Source organism: Procambarus clarkii, chromosome 79 (assembly GCF_040958095.1).
Source record: "Procambarus clarkii isolate CNS0578487 chromosome 79, FALCON_Pclarkii_2.0, whole genome shotgun sequence".
NCBI lineage: Eukaryota > Metazoa > Arthropoda > Malacostraca > Decapoda > Cambaridae > Procambarus > Procambarus clarkii.
In genome coordinates, this window is record NC_091228.1 from 23,358,278 (window position 1) to 23,377,089 (window position 18,812).

Here is an 18,812-nt window from a genome sequence, read left to right on the forward strand (position 1 = left end):
GCCGCTGGAGGAAGAGACATGGAAGCAGTCCAAGCACCCTACACAAACCCAGCCAAGACCGAATCTCAGAGGGAACGAGATGGGACTGCCGCCAGTTCACCAAGAACCTGAACCCGGTGAGCCAGGAAAGAACCAAATTCCTGGTGAGCAGACACCCAGACTGGCTGGGAACCCAAATCAGCTGGATGTCGAGGTAGGCCAGAACCCGAACACCAAACAGATGCAGGTGGGCCAGCATGACCCGAGTAAGGCGTGTGAAAACACGGGGCGCCAGAATCAAGCCGAAATGAAGGCAACAAAAGCGGCAACCTTGATGCCCCACAACAAAACTGAGCCAGTCCTTGAACTCCGGACACACTGGGACACGCCAAGACACATTCGGAGGTCCAGGGACACCATCCAATAGCCCGGCCCCAACAGAAGACGGACATGGGACAGAGTAGTCATCCAAAAGGACAGGTAATAACCCATGGGTGCAGAAGCGACAAGTCCAGAATGAACCGAAGGTTCGCGCAGGCCTGTTTTGGGACTGGAAACAGGCGGGAACCCACCTGAGAGACAAGGTCATTTCGACCATGCCCAAGCGAACCCACTCCGAGATGACTCGACAGAGCGCAGGAGAAGAGGCCTACTCAGCCAGCCCCGAACCCTCGAAGAGGAAGGAGCCATCCAACGCCACTGCAGGCCTATCAGGAGGACAAACCCTTCATGCAAACTGCACCTACTATCAAGAAGAAGAACAACAACAACTCTATTCACACTGACTGATGCCAAAATCTAATAATATACATACCAGCCTGGATAGCTCCGGGAAGCCTCCGGGTCTTACCCAGAAAATGGCGTTTCCATTACATTCAACGCTGGTTTTTTTTTATCGTATATGATGGACATGTGTGTCCTTTACCATATGTATACATTGGTACATTCATAATGTTCCATGGAACTGTGATACATGTGTCAGTAATGTGTCCACAACAAATGTTCACTGGCACAATATTACCTCTTCATTATTCAATATATTTACAATATTTACAGTTTTTCACACTATTTCTGGGGGAGCCCTGTCGTCTTCCTGGAGCTATCCAGGCTGGTATGTAACTATTAGCTTTCTGGCATCAAAGTGCATGGAGCTCTTGCCTACATGGAACCACGAGCCAGAACCTGGCCCCCCTCAGAGAGGTGCGAGGAGCAGGGGGGCCTATAGAAATCCCTGTGTTGTTGGAAACATTCTATTTCTGCCATCAACCAGGTCTGGTACCCAGAAAGGTAGGCACCCCAAAACAAACCCCTATTCTGGTGAAAATATTGCTACTGAAAGCAGACCGAGTGGACAGAACTCCTCGAATGAAAACTAGCAAACGAGTATAACTAGTTTGCTAGTCATGTCGGTACTGGGCTCATTATAAGGTTCCGGAGTCGTCACACCACCGCAGGCCTCACGAAATGACCCAAAAGGCCCACAAATCATGGGACCAGGCATGAATGAACAGTGAGAGCCACCCCCCCCCCCATTGCCCCTCATCAAGGAAGGAGAAGAATGCAAAGCCGAAGATAGCAGGCCATGTGAAGACAAAGCCTCCGCCACCACAGCCGAAGGGAAGAAACCAGCACGTGAAGCTGCATCACACCAACATCCCGTGGAAGGGCAGAACAATACGCATTGAGATGCTCAAATTCTACCCCCCAGGAAAACCTGCAACGCCGTCTGAGCCTCCCCACACACAAGCGTGTGGGACCGGCAGAATGTGTGATAAGCCTCCAACGAAAAGAGCATACATAGTCTATCAACCAGGACGACTCCGGAACCTCATAATGAGCCCAGTACCGACATGACTAGCAAACTAGTTATACTCGTTTGCTAGTTTTCATTCGAGGAGTTCTGTCCACTCGGTCTGCTTTCAGTAGCAATATTTTCACCAGAATAGGGGTTTGTTTTGGGGTGCCTACCTTTCTGGGTACCAGACCTGGTTGATGGCAGAAATAGAATGTTTCCAACAACACAGGGATTTCTATAGGCCCCCCTGCTCCTCGCACCTCTCTGAGGGGGGGGGCCAGGTTCTGGCTCGTGGTTCCATGTAGGCAAGAGCTCCATGCACTTTGATGCCAGAAAGCTAATAGTTACATACCAGCCTGAATAGCTCCAGGAAGACGACAGAGCTCCCCCAGAAATAGTGTGAAAAACTGTAAATATTGTAAATATATTGAATAATGAAGAGGTAATATTGTGCCAGTGAACATTTGTTGTGGACACATTACTGACACATGTATCACAGTTCCATGGAACATTATGAATGTTCCAATGTATACATATTGTAAAGGACACACATGTCCATCATATACGATAAAAAAAAACCAGCGTTGAATGTAATGGAAACGCCATTTTCTGGGTGAGCCCCGGAGGCTCCCCGGAGCTATCCAGGCTGGTATGTATATTATTAGAATTGGGCATCAGTCAGTGTGAATGGAGTTTTCTTCTTCTTCTTCTTCTTCTTCTTGATAGTAGGTGCAGTTTGCATGAAGGGTTTGTCCTCCCGATGACAGCAGGAGTACACGTGTTGGGAGACGCGTTTATGTTGAGAATGATAAGAGTTTCAAAAGTGCTTGTTGCGTTGTGCTGTAGATAGAGGAGCGGCGACTAAAACAGAGGTGGATGTTAGAGGGAGACTTGCCGCACAGTAGGGCAGTATGTTGTGTTTATAGCGTCAGCTTATCCTTGGTGCTGCGATGAGCCAGTTGTTTTCTGTGTTTAGCTGTTTACTGTGCCAGGTATAAATGTGACACGGCTCAGATGCGGCCCAATTTGTTGGTCGACTGGAGACATTTACCCAGTGCTTTGACTATTTGATATTATTCCTGTAACGAGAGGTCACTTCCTAATATATGCTCGATGGTAAAGGATATTTTAAGTGCGATAAATAATTGTTTGAAATTTACTCTGGCACTATGATGTCAAAAACAGTGAAGGTGATAGTGTTTAATTGTTTCAGGCACCTAGGCCTACCTGGGACCACGAGCCAGAACCTGGCCCCCCTCAGAGAGGCACAAGGAGTAATGGCCTAAAAAAAAGGCGTCCCGTCTTCCCAGCACTCTTTGTCATAAAACGCTCTGAAATTACCGACGGTTTTGGTCTCCACCACCTTCTCACCTATCTTGTTCCAATTGTCTACCACTCTGTTTACACAGTTAGATTAAAATTAGATACTATAGTGACCTCTCATGTAGAAATAATTAGTAAATTGAAAGAAAGTAATGACCATTTAAATAGCAAAGTTTTATGTCTTGAGGGTTTAGTGAAAGACTTGTGCAAGGATAAGAATCAATTGGAAACAAATTGCAAAGCCATGGAAGAAGAAAATAAACTTAAAAATAGCTTTGGAAGAAGTTAAAGTAAATTTAAACATAAATGACTACAATAGGTTAGGTAAGGAAATTCCACAGGAGAAACAGTTTTTGTCAGCACAGATGGAGGAAGTTACACAGGGAATAGAACAGTGCAAGAAAGATATGCAACTCACCTATGCACAAGTGGCCAAGGAGAAGGAAAAAATTGAAGAAGCAGTAAAGGAAGTCAAACACTGCAGCAACCAAGATAAAACAAACATTAGGCTGGAAGTGAGAAAAGAATTGGCATCTAACCCGAAGTTGGTGCAAAACACAATTGATCGGAGTAAGTCCCTGATAATTTTTGGCTGCAAAGAAAAGGAGATAACATCTAGGTCAGAAAGAGCTGTAGAAGAAGCATAAGTAGTAGATAAAATTGTTGGCCTCGTGGAAGGTCTTACAACTATAGAGAATGTGTGCGGCTACAGGAGAATAGGCAGATATGTAAAAGGGAAAGATCGACCTTTGAGGATCACCCTAAATGGTGCCAAACAGATGGAAGAAGTACTAAGAAATGCTAGAAAATTACAAAGTGATGAGGATGGGAAAGGGTGGTTGTTAAGACAAGATCTTTCAAAAGAAGACAGAGACGCTGAAACTGAACCTCGCCGAGGCAAAACATTTAAATGAGAGCAGGAATGAAGAAGAAATCAATTCTTTTTTTCTACAAAGTGATAGGGGTAGGCAGACCAGTAAAGTGGTACATAAAGGCAAACCAACAAAATCATTAGAGAAAGGGGGAGTGAAAAATAAGAAGAGGGGGAACAAGTTCCTGAAGATTGCATACACCAACATAGATGGAGTGAGACCGAAGATACTGGAGTTAAGAGATGTAATACAGCTGCAGACACCAAACATTGTTGCACTCACGGAGACAAAACTTGAAGATGTAATTTTAAATGAGGTCATATTCCCAAGTGGCTACTCAATTTGGAGACGGGACAGAAAAATTAGGAAAGGCGGTGGCGTTGCTGTGCTGGTGAAAGAACACCTAAAGGTGAAGGAAATAATGACATCCAATCCACAAGAAGTTGACATAATAGCACTAGAGATCTGCCATGAGGATGATAAACTAATGATCATAAATGCATATAGTCCACCGCCAAGCAGCACATGGTCAAAGGAGGAGCTAGATAGTAAACGAGAAGGTCTTATAACAATAATGAGAGAGAGATCATAGCGAGAGCGGATAACGATAGTTCACGACTGTTGATAGTCGGCGACTTCAACTTGAAATCCATAGACTGGGAAGCATATGAAGCTAAAACAGAAGATTTTTGGACCTGTAAATTTGTAGACCTCATTCTGGAAACATTCTTGTATCAACATGTTAATTTAACACTTTCGCGCTCTCGGCGTTCAAAAAAAAATCATACCCTATGCGCTTTCGGCGGTTCGCGCGCCTACACGGTAAGACCGAAAAAGTGTACACTCTTTTGACTGTCCTGACAATAATTGAAGGCTCACGTATTTAAATTTGGTATCACTGTGTTCGCAATAAAATTGTCTATAAGAACATACCTATAAAATGCCGCCAAAGCATAAGGACTATCAACACCAAATAAAAAACTATTCAGATCACTCGCCGAGGGCGCCAAACAGCAACAAAATGTTTCCACTCTCTTAATGGTTGCGAAGCCTACAGTTGTCCTACATCGCTAACTGTGGTATCATTGGAATCGCAATAAAATTCTCTACACGGACATATGCATATAAATATAGATTCAATGTCGTAGCCCACCCAAAACAGTGTGGGAAGTGGCCGAAGTGTTACCCGCGGCGGCATATCGGCGAAACTCGCTTTGAAAAGTGTATATTCAATTCACTGTCCTGACTTTATTTGTCGATGTATGTATTTCATTTTTGTACCAATGTGCTCGCAATAGAATGTTCTATAAGAACATAAGTATTAAAGGTCACACAAGGATGCGTTCGACCGGCAACATATATAAAAACTACGTCGATTATACTCGTCGTGTCAATAATACAATTGTTTTACCACGATGATTCACTGTCACGACGTTCTCTTTAATAAGCTGTTCGGATATTAGAGAAAACGTAAATTTCATGGCAAACATTTGTAAACTATTCCCAAGTTGATAGGATAATAAATGGATTTTATAGAAATATTTTTTCTCGTGACTCCCGAGAGCGGCACACATGCGGTTTGATTAATAATATTGGTGACAACGGCGGTCTGCTCGGATGCGTGAAAGTGTTAAATTAAACAAGCTACGAGGATGAGGGAAGGGGACGTTCCCTCTATGCTAGATTTGATATTTACCAGGAAGGAGGAAGAAATATTTTACATTCAGTACCTTCCTCCCTTGGGTAAAAGTGACACATCTTTTTGGGAATAAAGTATGCAATGCGTTACAATCTGGAAGAAAATATGAAGGTTGATGCAATTGAAAAACCTGACTTTAGGAGAAGACATTATGGCAACCTTGCAAAAATTTTTAGTGAGTATAATTGGACAGACTTGTTGCTAGGCAAGGAAGTGAATGAGATGTATGTCAGGTTTTGTGAATTATATGATAAAGGCACAAAAAAATTTATACCAAAACAGAGATGCAGAACTAGGAAACAGGATTGGTTCAACAGAAATTGCGAGAGCCAGAGACCAAAAGACACAAAAATGGAATCAATACAGGAAGAGGCCAAACACCCAAACATACCAGCGATACAAAGATGCGAGAAACAACTACACGGCAGTGAGGAGAGAGAGGCAGAAACAAATTTTGAAAAAGGGATTGCAGACAAATGTAAAACAGAACCAGGTCTATTCTATAAATTCATAAACAACAAATTGCAGGTAAAGGATAATATTCAGAGGTTGAAAATGGGAAATAGATTCACGGAAAATGAAAAGGAAATGTGTGAAACATTAAACGAAAAGTTCCAAAGTGTGCTTGTACAAAATGAAATCTTTTCAAAATGAAATTTTGAAAAGATTTGAAATCAAAATGAAATCGAAGAATTCCAGAGAACAACTTAGAGCACATAGAGGTGTCTAAAGACGAAGTGGAAAAAATACTCAAGGAGCTAAATAAGAACAAAGCAGTTGGTCCAGATGGAGTTTCACCATGGGTTCTGAGAGAATGTGCACCTGAGCTCAGCATTCCACTTCAACTGATTTTTCAGGCATCCCTGTTTACAGGAGTTGTAGCTGATGTGTGGAAAAAGGATAACATAGTTCCAATCTACAAAAGTGCAAGCAGGGAAGACCCTCTTAATTATAGACCGGTATCATTGACAAGTGTAATAGTCAAAATATTGGAAAAAATAATTAAAACTAAATGGGTAGAACACCTGGAGAGAAATTATATAATATCAAACAGACAGTATGGTTTTTGATTTAGAAGATCCTGTGTATAGAATTTACTCAGTTTCTATGATCGAGCCACAGAGATATTACAGGAAAGATATGGTTGGGTTGACTGCATCTATCTGGACCTAAAAAAGGCTTTCGACAGAGTTCCACATAAGAGGTTGTTCTGGAAACTGGAAAATATTGGAAGGGTGACAGGTAAGCTTCTAACATGGATGAAAAATTTTCCGACTGATAGAAAAATAAGGGCAGTAATCAGAGGCAATGTATCAGACTGGAGAAATGTCACAAGTGGAGTACCACAGGGTTCAGTTCTTGCACCAGTGATGTTTATTGTGTACATAAATGATCTACCAGTTGGTATACAGAATTATATGAACATGTTTGCTGATGATGCTAAGATAATAGGAAGGATAAGAAATTTAGATGATTGTCATGCCCTTCAAGAAGACCTGGACAAAATAAGTATATGGAGCACCACTTGGCAAATGGAATTTAATGTTAATAAATGTCATGTTATGGAATGTGGAATAGGAGAACATAGACCCCAGGCAACCTATATATTATGTGAGAAATCTTTAAAGAATTCTGATAAAGAAAGAGATCTAGGGGTGGTTCTAGATAGAAAACTATCACCTGAGGACCACATAAAGAATATTGTGCAAGGAGCCTATGCAATGCTTTCTAACTTCAGAATTGCTTTTAAATACATGGATGGCGATATACTAAAGAAATTGTTCATGACTTTTGTTAGGCCAAAGCTAGAATATGCAGCTGTTGTGTGGTGCCCATATCTTAAGAAGCACATCAACAAACTGGAAAAGGTGCAAAGACATGCTACTAAGTGGCTCCCAGAACTGAAGGGCAAGAGCTACGAGGAGAGGTTAGAGGCATTAAATATGCCAAAACTAGAAGATAGGAGAAAAAGACGTGATATGATCACTACGTACAAAATAGTAACAGGAATCGATAAGATTGATAGGGAAGAATTCCTGAGACCTGGAACTTCAAGAACAAGAGGATATAGATTTAAACTAACGAAACAAAGCTGCCGGAGAAATATAAGAAAATTCACTTGTGTAATTACCTAAGTGTAGTTACAGGATGAGAGCTACGCTCGTGGTGTCCCGTCTTCCCAGCACTCTTTGTCATATAACGCTTTGAAACTACTGACGGTCTTGGCCTCCACCACCTTCTCACCTTACTTGTTCCAACTGTCTACCACTGTTTGCGAAAGTGAATTTTCTTATATTTCTTCGGCATCTGTGTTTAGCTAGTTTAAATCAACGACCTCTTGTTCTTGAAGTTCCAAGTCTCAGGAAATCTTCCCTGTTGATTTTATCAATTCCTGTTACTATTTTGTACGTAGTGATCATATCACCTCTTTTTCTTCTGTCTTCTAGTTTTGGCATATTTAATGCCTCTAACCTCTCCTCGTAGCTCTTGCCCTTCAGTTCTGGGAGCCACTTAGTAGCATGCCTTTGCACCTTTTCCAGTTTGTTGATGTGCTTCTTAAGATATGGGCACCACACAACCACTGCATATTCTAGCTTTGGCCTAACAAAAGTCATGAACAATTTCTTTAGTATATCGCCATCCATGTATTTAAAAGCAATTCTGAAGTTAGAAAGCGTGGCATAGGCTCCTCGCACAATATTCTTTATGTGGTCCTCAGGTGATAGTTTTCTATCTAGAACCACCCTTAGGTCTCTTTCTTTATCAGAATTCTTTAAAGATTTCTCACATAATATATAGGTTGCCTGGGGTCTATGGTCTCCTATTCCACATTAAGGGAGCTGGTCGGCCAAGCGGACAGCACGCTGGACTTGTGATCTTGTGATCCTGGGTTCGATCCCAGGCGCCGGCGAGAAACAATGGGCAGAGTTTCTTTCACCCTATGCCCCTGTTACCTAGCAGTAAAATAGGTACCTGGGTGTTAGTCAGCTGTCACGGGCTGCTTCCTGGGGGTGGAGGCCTGGTCGAGGACTGGGCCACGGGGACACTAAAAAAAACCAGCGTTGAATGTAATGAAACGCCATTTTCTGGGTGAGCCCCGGAGGCTCCCTGGAGCTTATCGGGCTAATGTGTGTTATGTTTGACCGGGACATTAGCTAAGGAGTTCAGACCTACCAGGGACCAGCGCCAGAACCTGGCCCCTTCAGAGAGGTTTCAGGGAGCAATGGCCCTGGAAAACCCCATATGGTTGGGGGTTTTCCTTATCTGCCATCGACCGGGGTTAGGCACCCAGAAAGGTAGGCGTAACAAAACAAACCCCACATGGTAAGAAACTACAACAAAAACCGAACAGAGAGGTAGAAAACTCCCTACAATCCCAAGGAAACAAGCAAACATCACACTTTACTGCCGCGCCGATCGTCCGCGCAGCCCTCCCCACCCCGGGAGGGGGAGGGGGGAGCCCCGGACCTACCGCGCCGGCTGCCAAGCTCCAGTTCGGAAGCTAAGCTTCAACCAACGCGAAAAAACCGCCGACCGGTGGGAGGGAGGGTTTCCAGGGAGCCTCCGGGGCTCACCCAGAAAATGGCGTTTCATTACATTCAACGCTGGTTTTCTGTGGGGAGCCCCTACGGCTCCCTGGAGCTTCATACCCAAAGAGAAGGAAAAGAAAGGGCTAACCCGGGAGGCGGCCGCCACAAACTCTGCAACGCAAAGCCAAGACAACCGGTCACAAACCTGCGACCCAAGGCAACAAGAACGCCCAAGAACAGACGCACACATGGATGGGCGGCCAAAAACCTGTGCGACCCACAATTCCCTGCGCCCGAAATGAGCCCGAGACGTCACCAACACAGCAGCAATTGCTGCAAACGTCTGAACAGCACGGGCGCAAAGACAGACCGCAGTAAGAAGGAAAACACTGCGGACGACCCGGGAGACCCGAGCCCTGAAAACAGGGAACGAAGGAACCGGATCAACCACAGCGCATCCCCAGGCACGGTACGCCGGCAACAGCAAAAAGCACAACTGGACAACACAGGACGCACCCCCCGGCCAAACCAAACAAGTACCAATACCCCAAGAACCCCTCCGGAAAGCAGCCGTCTCGACCGTCGCCAGGACAGAGAAAGGCTGCACACCAATAAAGCTACCACCAGTACCAAAGAGGAGGAAACTGAAACCGAAGGGGCTACCACAAACTGAGGGGAAGAGAAGAAGGCACCCTGAACAAGGACCAGGATGGCTCGGGCGACTCATGAGCAGGCCGGAGGGGAAACAAAACGCGAGAAGACGTAATAAACGTCATACAGTCTCCAAGACGAAGCTCGCAGGTGGGACACCGTCAACAAAGCCACCTGAACACCATAGAGATGGCGATACCTGCGTCAAAATACCAGACGCGAAGAGCCAAAGAGAAGGCCGAACCAGTCACGGACAGGACCGATGCGGCCTGCTGAAAGAGGCGAAGCCTCAGGAAAAACGCCCCGGGTACGGACACCTATCAAGCAGCGTCTGAAAAGAAGGCCGGGCCGGCCACAGTGGAACCATAAGGACTGTTCTCGCGGGAATGGGCTGCAACCGAGCCAGAACCCGAAGCAACAGCTGGACCGGGAGAAGAGGTACAGGTACCCCCCACCTCGACCAGGCCTGCCGAAAGCCTCCACCGTGAAGTCCTCGCAGGTGGGAAGGGCGCCACAAAACGGGCGACGCCTAGACCACGCCGACCCGAAGACGTCCATGGCCAGGAGTCCATAAGCCCAACAGAGCCAACAAAACGAATCGGCGACGACTGGCCAACCCACGAAGAGGAATGAACCGAGACAGCTGTCCACCAGGACGCAGGACACACCCCGGACACGAACCACACGGGTAACCAAACCCCCTGTGGTTCCGGCAAGAACCACCAGAGAACAGTCCAAACAGAGCTGAATGGTAGAGTACCTAGTGACCCAAACCCTCCGAAGCGCAAACCAGACAGCCATGAACACCTGAACCGGGCTGTGAGCCCGACGGACAGACAGACTCCATCAACCTCGGCCGACCTGGTGAGCACTGTTCACAAAGCCCCAGCCGAGAGACGACCCGTCCGTGAACACATCGAGCGAAGGCTCGGGGAGCTGCCAAGGCACGGAACCCCGAAAACCCCAAAGAGGAAGCTGGTGGCGCAGCACCAACACCAGATCCCCAGAGGAACCCAAGGAATGCAAGAGGCGGAAGTGGAGTCTCCGTAGGAACCAACCGACGCCGGAGCCAAACCCGACTCCGCGGGCAGACAAGCACGCCGAAGCGCAAACTCCCGCACAACCGCCCAAGCAACCGCTGAGCAACCCGGGACCCCCTCCTGAACAGCCAAAGGCGGGACCACAGCCACAGTAACACTTCTGGAGGGAAGACAATGAGGGGCCCAAGAGCCTGAAACAAGGCCCAGGACCGAACCCGGGACGGAAACAGAAGGTAAAACCTCCAGATCACCAGGAAACCAAACCCAGCGATCTGGAAAGAACCATCCCCTGGCGAGCAGACAAGCGGACTGACTGGGAGCCCACTCCAGCCAGTCGTCGAGGTAGGCCAGACACCGAATCTCAGACGCAGACAGGGCACTAAGATCCGGTAAAGATGCAAAGAGTATACAAAGTGCCCTTCACAAAATAGGGAATGCAATAAAAACAGCAAACCTGAAGCCCCACCACCAAAGCATTGTATGACAATCATATGAAGACATATTATGACATATGACAATCATTATATGACAATATGACAATTATAATCAAAGCATTATATGACAAAGAGTGCTGGGAAGACGGGACACCACGAGAGTAGCTCTCATCCTGTAACTACACTTAGGTAAGTACACATAGGTAATTACCAACCGTGCTAGCCCCAGAAAAACTGGAGAGGAACGTGCCAAGAAGTGACCTGGAGGTCCAGGTCCACCATCCATGCACCCGGCCCTAACAGAATCCGAACAGGAGACAACAGTCCTCCGAGCAGGGCAGAGGATCCAGGGCGCAGACGGAAGTAGTCCAGAAGAACTGCAGACTGGAAAAGCTCATGACTGCAAAGAGCAGACGGGAAAAGCTCATGACTGCAAAGAGCAGACGGGAAGCCCAGAAGGATGGGGCGGATTGACCACGCCCCACGCACCCACGAAGAGGAAATGACGAAGCGCAGGGAAGAAGCCCACCCCGCCAGCTCTGAACCCCCCCCAAGGGGGAGAAGCCGTCCTCCGACGCCAGCAGAGGCCGGAAGACAACCCAAAGCGCCCACCAACAGCGGGACCAAGCGAGAGGCAACAGAGCAAGCTGCTCCCCCAGCGCCCAGTCAACAGAGAAGGGAACAGAACCCCTTCAGAAAGAAAAAGTACACTACCGAAGTCATGAGGAGAGACTACGGGAATGAAACCACACTTCGCTGGAAGAGGAAGTGAGGGGAGACCTGATCACCACATACAAGATACCCAAGGGAATCGACAGGGTTGAGAAGGACAGGCTATGTAACACAAGGGGCACACGCACTAGGGGACACAGGTGGAAACTGAGTACCCAAAAGAGCCACAGATAGAATTAGTTTTTTTTTTTTTTTTTTTTTTTTTTTTTTTTTTTTTTTTTTTTTTTTTTCCCCCCCGAGTGTCAGAATGGGAACGGGAAAGCACTAAGAAGTAATGTGGCGACTCCTCACACAAGTAACGAGGCTGACCCCCATACAATGTCACATGTAGACATGACAGAGCCCAAGAGGCACAGGAACCGATACACCTGTTGACGGACGGTTGAGAGGCAGGACCAAGGAGCCAGAGCTCAACCCCCACAAGCACAACTAGGTGAGGACATATATTGTAAAAGCACAAGCCGCCGACTAGTGGCAAAGAGCACTACGCCGGCCAGGCAAAGAAGGCACAAAACTGCATCAAAAGGCCCACCTCGACAGCAAAACCACAAAGTCCCAGCACAACCACAACATGTGCCAAGACCCAAAAAGCTCAGTCTGCAAGTCAGGAAGACCCCGGAACCCCAAAAGGCAGAACCGGGTCACACGAGGAAACAAAGTCCCCTGAACCCACAAAAGGGGGCCCAAGAGGAAGAAACCTCCAGAACGAAACCAAGGAACCCAAAGGAACCCAGAATCGAACCAGGGGGAGCCCAAACCACCACATTTGCCGGCGGAGAACACCACTAAAAGGCAAAGCACAGACCCCAGCAGAACGCCCTGGGAAAACGGTCCCAACAGACCGAAAACCGAGGGGCAAGGTGTGGGAGCAAGCATACCAGCCAGGGGCACTGAGCCTAAACCCAGAGGCTCAGACCCAAAATCAACACCCAAACGTTCCCAGAGGAACAGGCAACGGCAAGAAAACACCAGAAAAACAAAGAAACGACAACAGGAGAACAAAAACCCTGCAAATTTTTTGAAAACTCACCAGAGACGCTCGCTCGCACACCCAGACGCATGTAAACAAACCGCAACGCCGCCCTGGTGGCCATGCCGTGAAACCGGCAGACGAAAATGGCCGCCAGCAGGGGCTGTGACTGACGCTTAATACACAAAAACACGCCAGCAAATGTGGGAAGCTAGCAGACTGGAAGGGCGAAAAACGACGCCCAACAGCAGAAAACCCCCTGAAGGGGCAAAACCGCCCCAGAACTGCTAGCAGGCAACCCCCACAGCCCCGGGAACCAACAACAGAGGCCCCGGGGCAGAGCCGTCCTCCAAGCCCTCCGCCCTTAAAGAAAAGCAAGAGCCCATGGGAAAGGCAACAAGAAAGGGCCGCTGGTAAGACCCAGAAGCCTTGGCAGGAGGCACAGGCTCAAACCTCCGTCCCCAACCCGAACGGGGCATCCCCCGAAAACCGCCCGAGTCTCTGCCGCAACTGAACCCCGCCCCGACCCCGAAACCCGCAGACGGTCCGGAGCCGAGAACATGGAGAGAAAGGGGCGAGCAGCACCTAACCAAACGGGGCGGCCACGGGCATTCGAGTGGGAAACCAACCTAGCATGTTGCAGCAACCTAACCTAGCTTGCAACACGGATGCCGCCTGTACTCTGAACAGTAATAACATCAGGAGAGTACTGGAGAACAAGCAGAGAATCACTCGCAAGACTCCGGGTCAAGGTGTCAGTGACCCAACAGGCAGCATGACGGAGGTAAAAATGGCGACTGTCACCCGGAGACAAGGGAACAGCAACCAACGATCCCGTTCAAGACGGGTTGGAACCCGGAAGACACATTCAATGGTCCCCCGAGCCCAGACAGGGGTTTCCAGGGCCCGTAGGGTAACAACTACGGGAAGCCCGGGCAAGGTGTTGCTAACCGGTTAAGAAACCCAAACATAACAAGAGGGTAGATTATAGCACTGAAAACCCTTGAGACGTGTACAAGCACGGGGGCCTAGCAGAGGGCCGCCAAACACTACCAGTGGAACTATAACCACCTTAGGCAGACCCCCACCAGGCAAGAAAATGAAAAACAAAAGAAAAACCCCGCAAAAGTACACCGTCTCCAGAGGCAACAGAAACCGGCCGCCGCTTAGGTGGCAGGCTGCGCAACACCTTGACGCCCTAACCAGCACAATACCAATCCCTACCCAGGGCCAAACAAGGGCCCCAAGCCCCAGCTGGCCCCAAGGGCGAGGCAAATGCCGAGCAGCAAGAACCTCTACGGGAATGGTTCCCGAACGCCCCAGGGAAGATAACCCTGTAACGCAAGGGCAGTACTCACAGGGCGCTTAGGGAAGTCAGCCACTAAGCACATGCAGCCCTGGCACTGATGAAGTACTCCTGGCCACCGCACACCACAACACACGGCAGTGAACGCCACACAAGGCAAACACCGCCTAGGAAACTGAGGCCAGAGAAGCGTCAATCCCGGTTGACATTAGCGAACGAACTGGAGCTTGGCAGCCGGCGCGGTAGGTCCGGGGCTCCCCCCTCCCCCTCCCAGGGTGGGGAGGGCTGCGCGGACGATCGGCGCGGCAGTAAAGTGTGATGTTTGCTTGTTTGCTTGTTTCCTTGGGATTGTAGGGAGTTTTCTACCTCTCTGTTCGGTTTTTGTTGTAGTTTCTTACCATGTGGGGTTTGTTTTGTTACGCCTACCTTTCTGGGTGCCTAACCCCGGTCGATGGCAGATAAGGAAAACCCCCAACCATATGGGGTTTTCCAGGGCCATTGCTCCCTGAAACCTCTCTGAAGGGGCCAGGTTCTGGCGCTGGTCCCTGGTAGGTCTGAACTCCTTAGCTAATGTCCCGGTCTAACATAACACACATTAGCCCGATAAGCTCCAGGGAGCCGTAGGGGCTCCCCACAGAAAAAGCCCCGAAATCATCTCAAGATAACCTCAAGATAACATTCCATAACATGGCATTTATTAACATTAAATTCCATTTGCCAAGTGGTGCTCCATATATGTACTTATTTTGTCCAGGTCATCTTGAAGGGCATGACAATCATCTAAGTTTCTTATCCTTCCTATTATCTTAGCATCATCAGCAAACATGTTCATATAATTTTGTATATCAACTGGTAGATCATTTATGTAGACAATAAACATCACTGGTGCAAGAACTGAACCCTGTGGTACCCCACTTGTGACATTTTTCCAATCTGATACATTGCCTCTGATTACTGCCCTCATTTTTCTATCAGTCAGGAAATTTTTCATCCATGTTAGAAGCTTACCTGTCACCCCTCCAATATTTTCCAGTTTCCAGAACAACCTCTTATGTGGAACTCTGTCGAAAGCCTTTTTTTAGGTCCAGATAGATGCAGTCAACCCAACCATCTCTTTCCTGTAAAATCTCTGTGGCTCAATCATAGAAACTGAGTAAATTCGATACACAGGATCTTCTAGATCGAAAACCATACTGTCTGTCTGATATAATATCATTTCTCTCCAGGTGTTCTACCCATTTAGTTTTGATTAGTTTTTCCAATACTTTCACTATTACACTAGTCAATGATACAGGTCTACAGTATAATTGAGGGGGTCTTCCCTGCTGCCACTTTTGTAGATTGGAACTATGTTAGCCTGTTTCCACACATCTGCTACGACTCCTGTACACAGGGATGCCTGAAAGATCAGGTGAAGTGGAATGCTGAGCTCAGGTGCACATTCTCTCAGAACCCATGGTGAAACTCCATCTGGGCGAACTGCTTTATTCTTACTTGGCTCCTTTAGCATATTTTCCACTTCATCTCTAGACACCTCTATACGCTCTATGTTGTTTTGTGGAATTCTTATCTTACTTATACTTATACTTATACTTAATATACTTGTGTGTGTGTGTGTGCATTTGCATGCATCAAGCTTGAATGGTCCCCAAGCTAACATGCATCAGAAAACACTTGACCCCTGAAGAACCTGAACCCAGTCAGCCAGGGCCTTCATGCCCCTTGGCATGTCCAGTACATGCCCATCACACTGCCAACAGACTGTACAAAAGTATTGGAAAGTCGTCTGATTTTTAACTCTAGTACCCGACAGCTCTTGTGACAATTTTGGGCACAGATATTTCATCATATCACTTCATCATGCCAGGACAGCACGAGTAACATTTGTGCGTCAAGCTTGACACACACAAATGTTACTCCTGCGGCCCCAGCATGATACTACCCTTTGAAAATTCAGGGAAATACTTACAATATTGAAGGCCTCTCTTTCTCCGCAAAATTTTAAGCACTCATCAATTAAAGAATTGAGGTAACGCTGTCTAATGTTCTGCGGAACTTTGCTACCAAACTCGGCCGGAATGATGGGTCTTGCCAATGTTTCCTGGAAAATAAAATTTGTAACAAACTATGTTCATAATAAAAGTACAACTAACCAAGTTTCTATAGCAAATAAATTATAAATTAATAGAATATGCTTCCACAGAATGTTTACAATTATTATACAGTACTTTCATTTGTAATCAATTACAGTATTTCCAATGCATGGGATGCATCTTTTTCAAAGTTTAAATTTGATTTCACAGCTTATACAAAGAACATAGTAATAGGAAAGCTGCACTTACAACAACTTTCAATAATTGTACGATGAAACAAACTAAAAGGACAATAACAATCCATAAAATTTCCTTGCAAAATATGGGTGCATCGTATATAGGGAAAATACAGCAATAGTATATGCAAATGAGAGAAAACAAGGAAAGACAGCTCTGATCTTAGAAGTAAATCTTTAAAAGTAAATAAATAATTATAACCCCAAGTGTTATAATTTGTTTAATGCATATATATTTATATATTTAAACTAATTAATACCCCAGTATATGATATGACTATTAGAGAAATGTGTAAACATAGTGTTTACGTCTCTTATGAATCAATGGATTTGAGTGCAGACACAGTATTAAATATGCCATATGCAGATGACAACAGAGAGTATGAGGAAACTGTACAGCATGTAGACTAGTTTTAATGATATTGAACAAGCACACATTGAGGTGCTCAAACTAACCCCCAGGTAAACCTGGACCACCATCTGAGCCTCACACCACTCAAGTGTGTGGGACCGGCAGAATGTATGCCAAGCCTCCAACGAAAAAACAGGGCAGTCTGCAAGCCAGGGTGACTCTGGAACCTCATAACCTCTCCAGTAAGGAAACAAAGATCAAAACCTGAATGAAGACGGATCCATTAAAGAGGCGAAATCCGGGTCGCGCAGGAGGTAAGCCGCAATGACTTCCCGCTCCTCTGAGGCATGATACGGGAAGCCGAAAACCTCTGGAAAGACGGGACCGACAGACCCAAAGAGACACTGAACCGAACCCGGGGAGAGGCCGACACCAAATCCAACGCATACGCAGAAGGGGGGGAGGGGGGAGGAAAACTCCATCCGCTGCAACAGGGGGGGTGGGGTACCCTGCTCAGAGGGTTCAAAAACCCAAGCAGGGTCCAACGGTGCCTAAGGCTCTTAAGACAACCTCTCCCTAGCCCCGGAAACCTCCACAGCAAGACGATGGATGGCTGAGCCATCCACCAAAGATGTCGTCATCGTTTTCCTCAAAAAGGAAAAGCCGGAGCAGCTGGAAAAGCAGGAAGGAAGGAAGGAGGCCCACTAGTCAGACCCCAGACACTTCAGCAGGAGGAACCGCCTCAAATGACTCCATCGCCACCCCGAAACCACCCGTGTCTCGAAACCAACTAAACCCTGCCCCGACCCCGAAACCCTCAGACGTTTCGGAGCCAGAAGCAGAGGAAAAGGACCAGGATGAATGACAGCAGGAGAGGGACGAGGAGCACGGACTGAACTAAAGTCGAAGCGACTGACACCCCCAAGTCTGGAGTCCCTGTAACTAAAACGGGGTAGCTTCGGGGCTTTCGGGTCAGCAACCAACCTAGCGCACTGCAGCAACCTAAAACGTGCATGCAATGCCTTAGCTGCCTGCACCCGAATAGTTATCAGTGGACTGGGTGTACTGAGTCACAAATAAGCAACAAAACTCTCAGGACTCCAGGTCGAAAGTGTCACCAACCCAGCAGGCAGCATGACGGAGGCATAAACGATGAATGTCACCCGGAGACAAGGGGATCAAGAAACCCTCAAACTTGCACAAGGCAAGAGAGAACCCAGGGGTCGCTTCCATCAGATCCAAGCGCCCCTGCGGGGTTAACCCAGGGTCCTAAGATGGAACACACGCTAAGGGGAAGCCCAGGCAGGATATAGTACTGCTAACCAGCGCCCTAAGTTACCAACAAACTGCTAAAGCTGCTCCTCCTGGATGTGTACACTCACTGGGGCCTAGCAGGGGACCACCAAGATAGAAGGGACCACCTTGGGCTTACCATCCCCCTTGACCCCTAATGACCTAGTGCCCTTAATATACTCCTAAAAAGTACTCCTCCTTAAAGTACTCCTCTCTCATCAGTCCCTCAGTGAGGCGTATCAATACTAAGAATGTCCCGTCTTGCTCCCGTTTATTCTATAATACATCCCAAGTGGTTCCAGGATTATTCGAGTGACAGGCCAGGATTCTGCTACCATTCATATGTTCCTTACACCTGTCCTGGTGGGACATTATACAGTCTACAAGTCCTACAGTTCTCTCTGGTCTCCTATCTGGTAAACTCAGGATGGTGGCAGCGTTAATTCTTATTTGGCAAGTCATACGAAGGCTGTAGCAGCTAATATTTCTCTCTCTCTCTCGTTTGCT

At 47.1% G+C, this 18,812-nt stretch overlaps 1 protein-coding gene across 1 annotated transcript in view; it reads right to left on the reverse strand.

Annotated features, from left to right (window-relative positions):
• LOC138357610 (serine-rich adhesin for platelets-like) overlaps nt 1–18,812 on the reverse strand; it is a 159,563-nt gene that overhangs the window by 74,022 nt on the left and 66,729 nt on the right. The window contains 1 exon segment of the mRNA XM_069314602.1: nt 16,301–16,432. Coding sequence (XP_069170703.1) covers nt 16,301–16,432 — 132 coding nt within the window.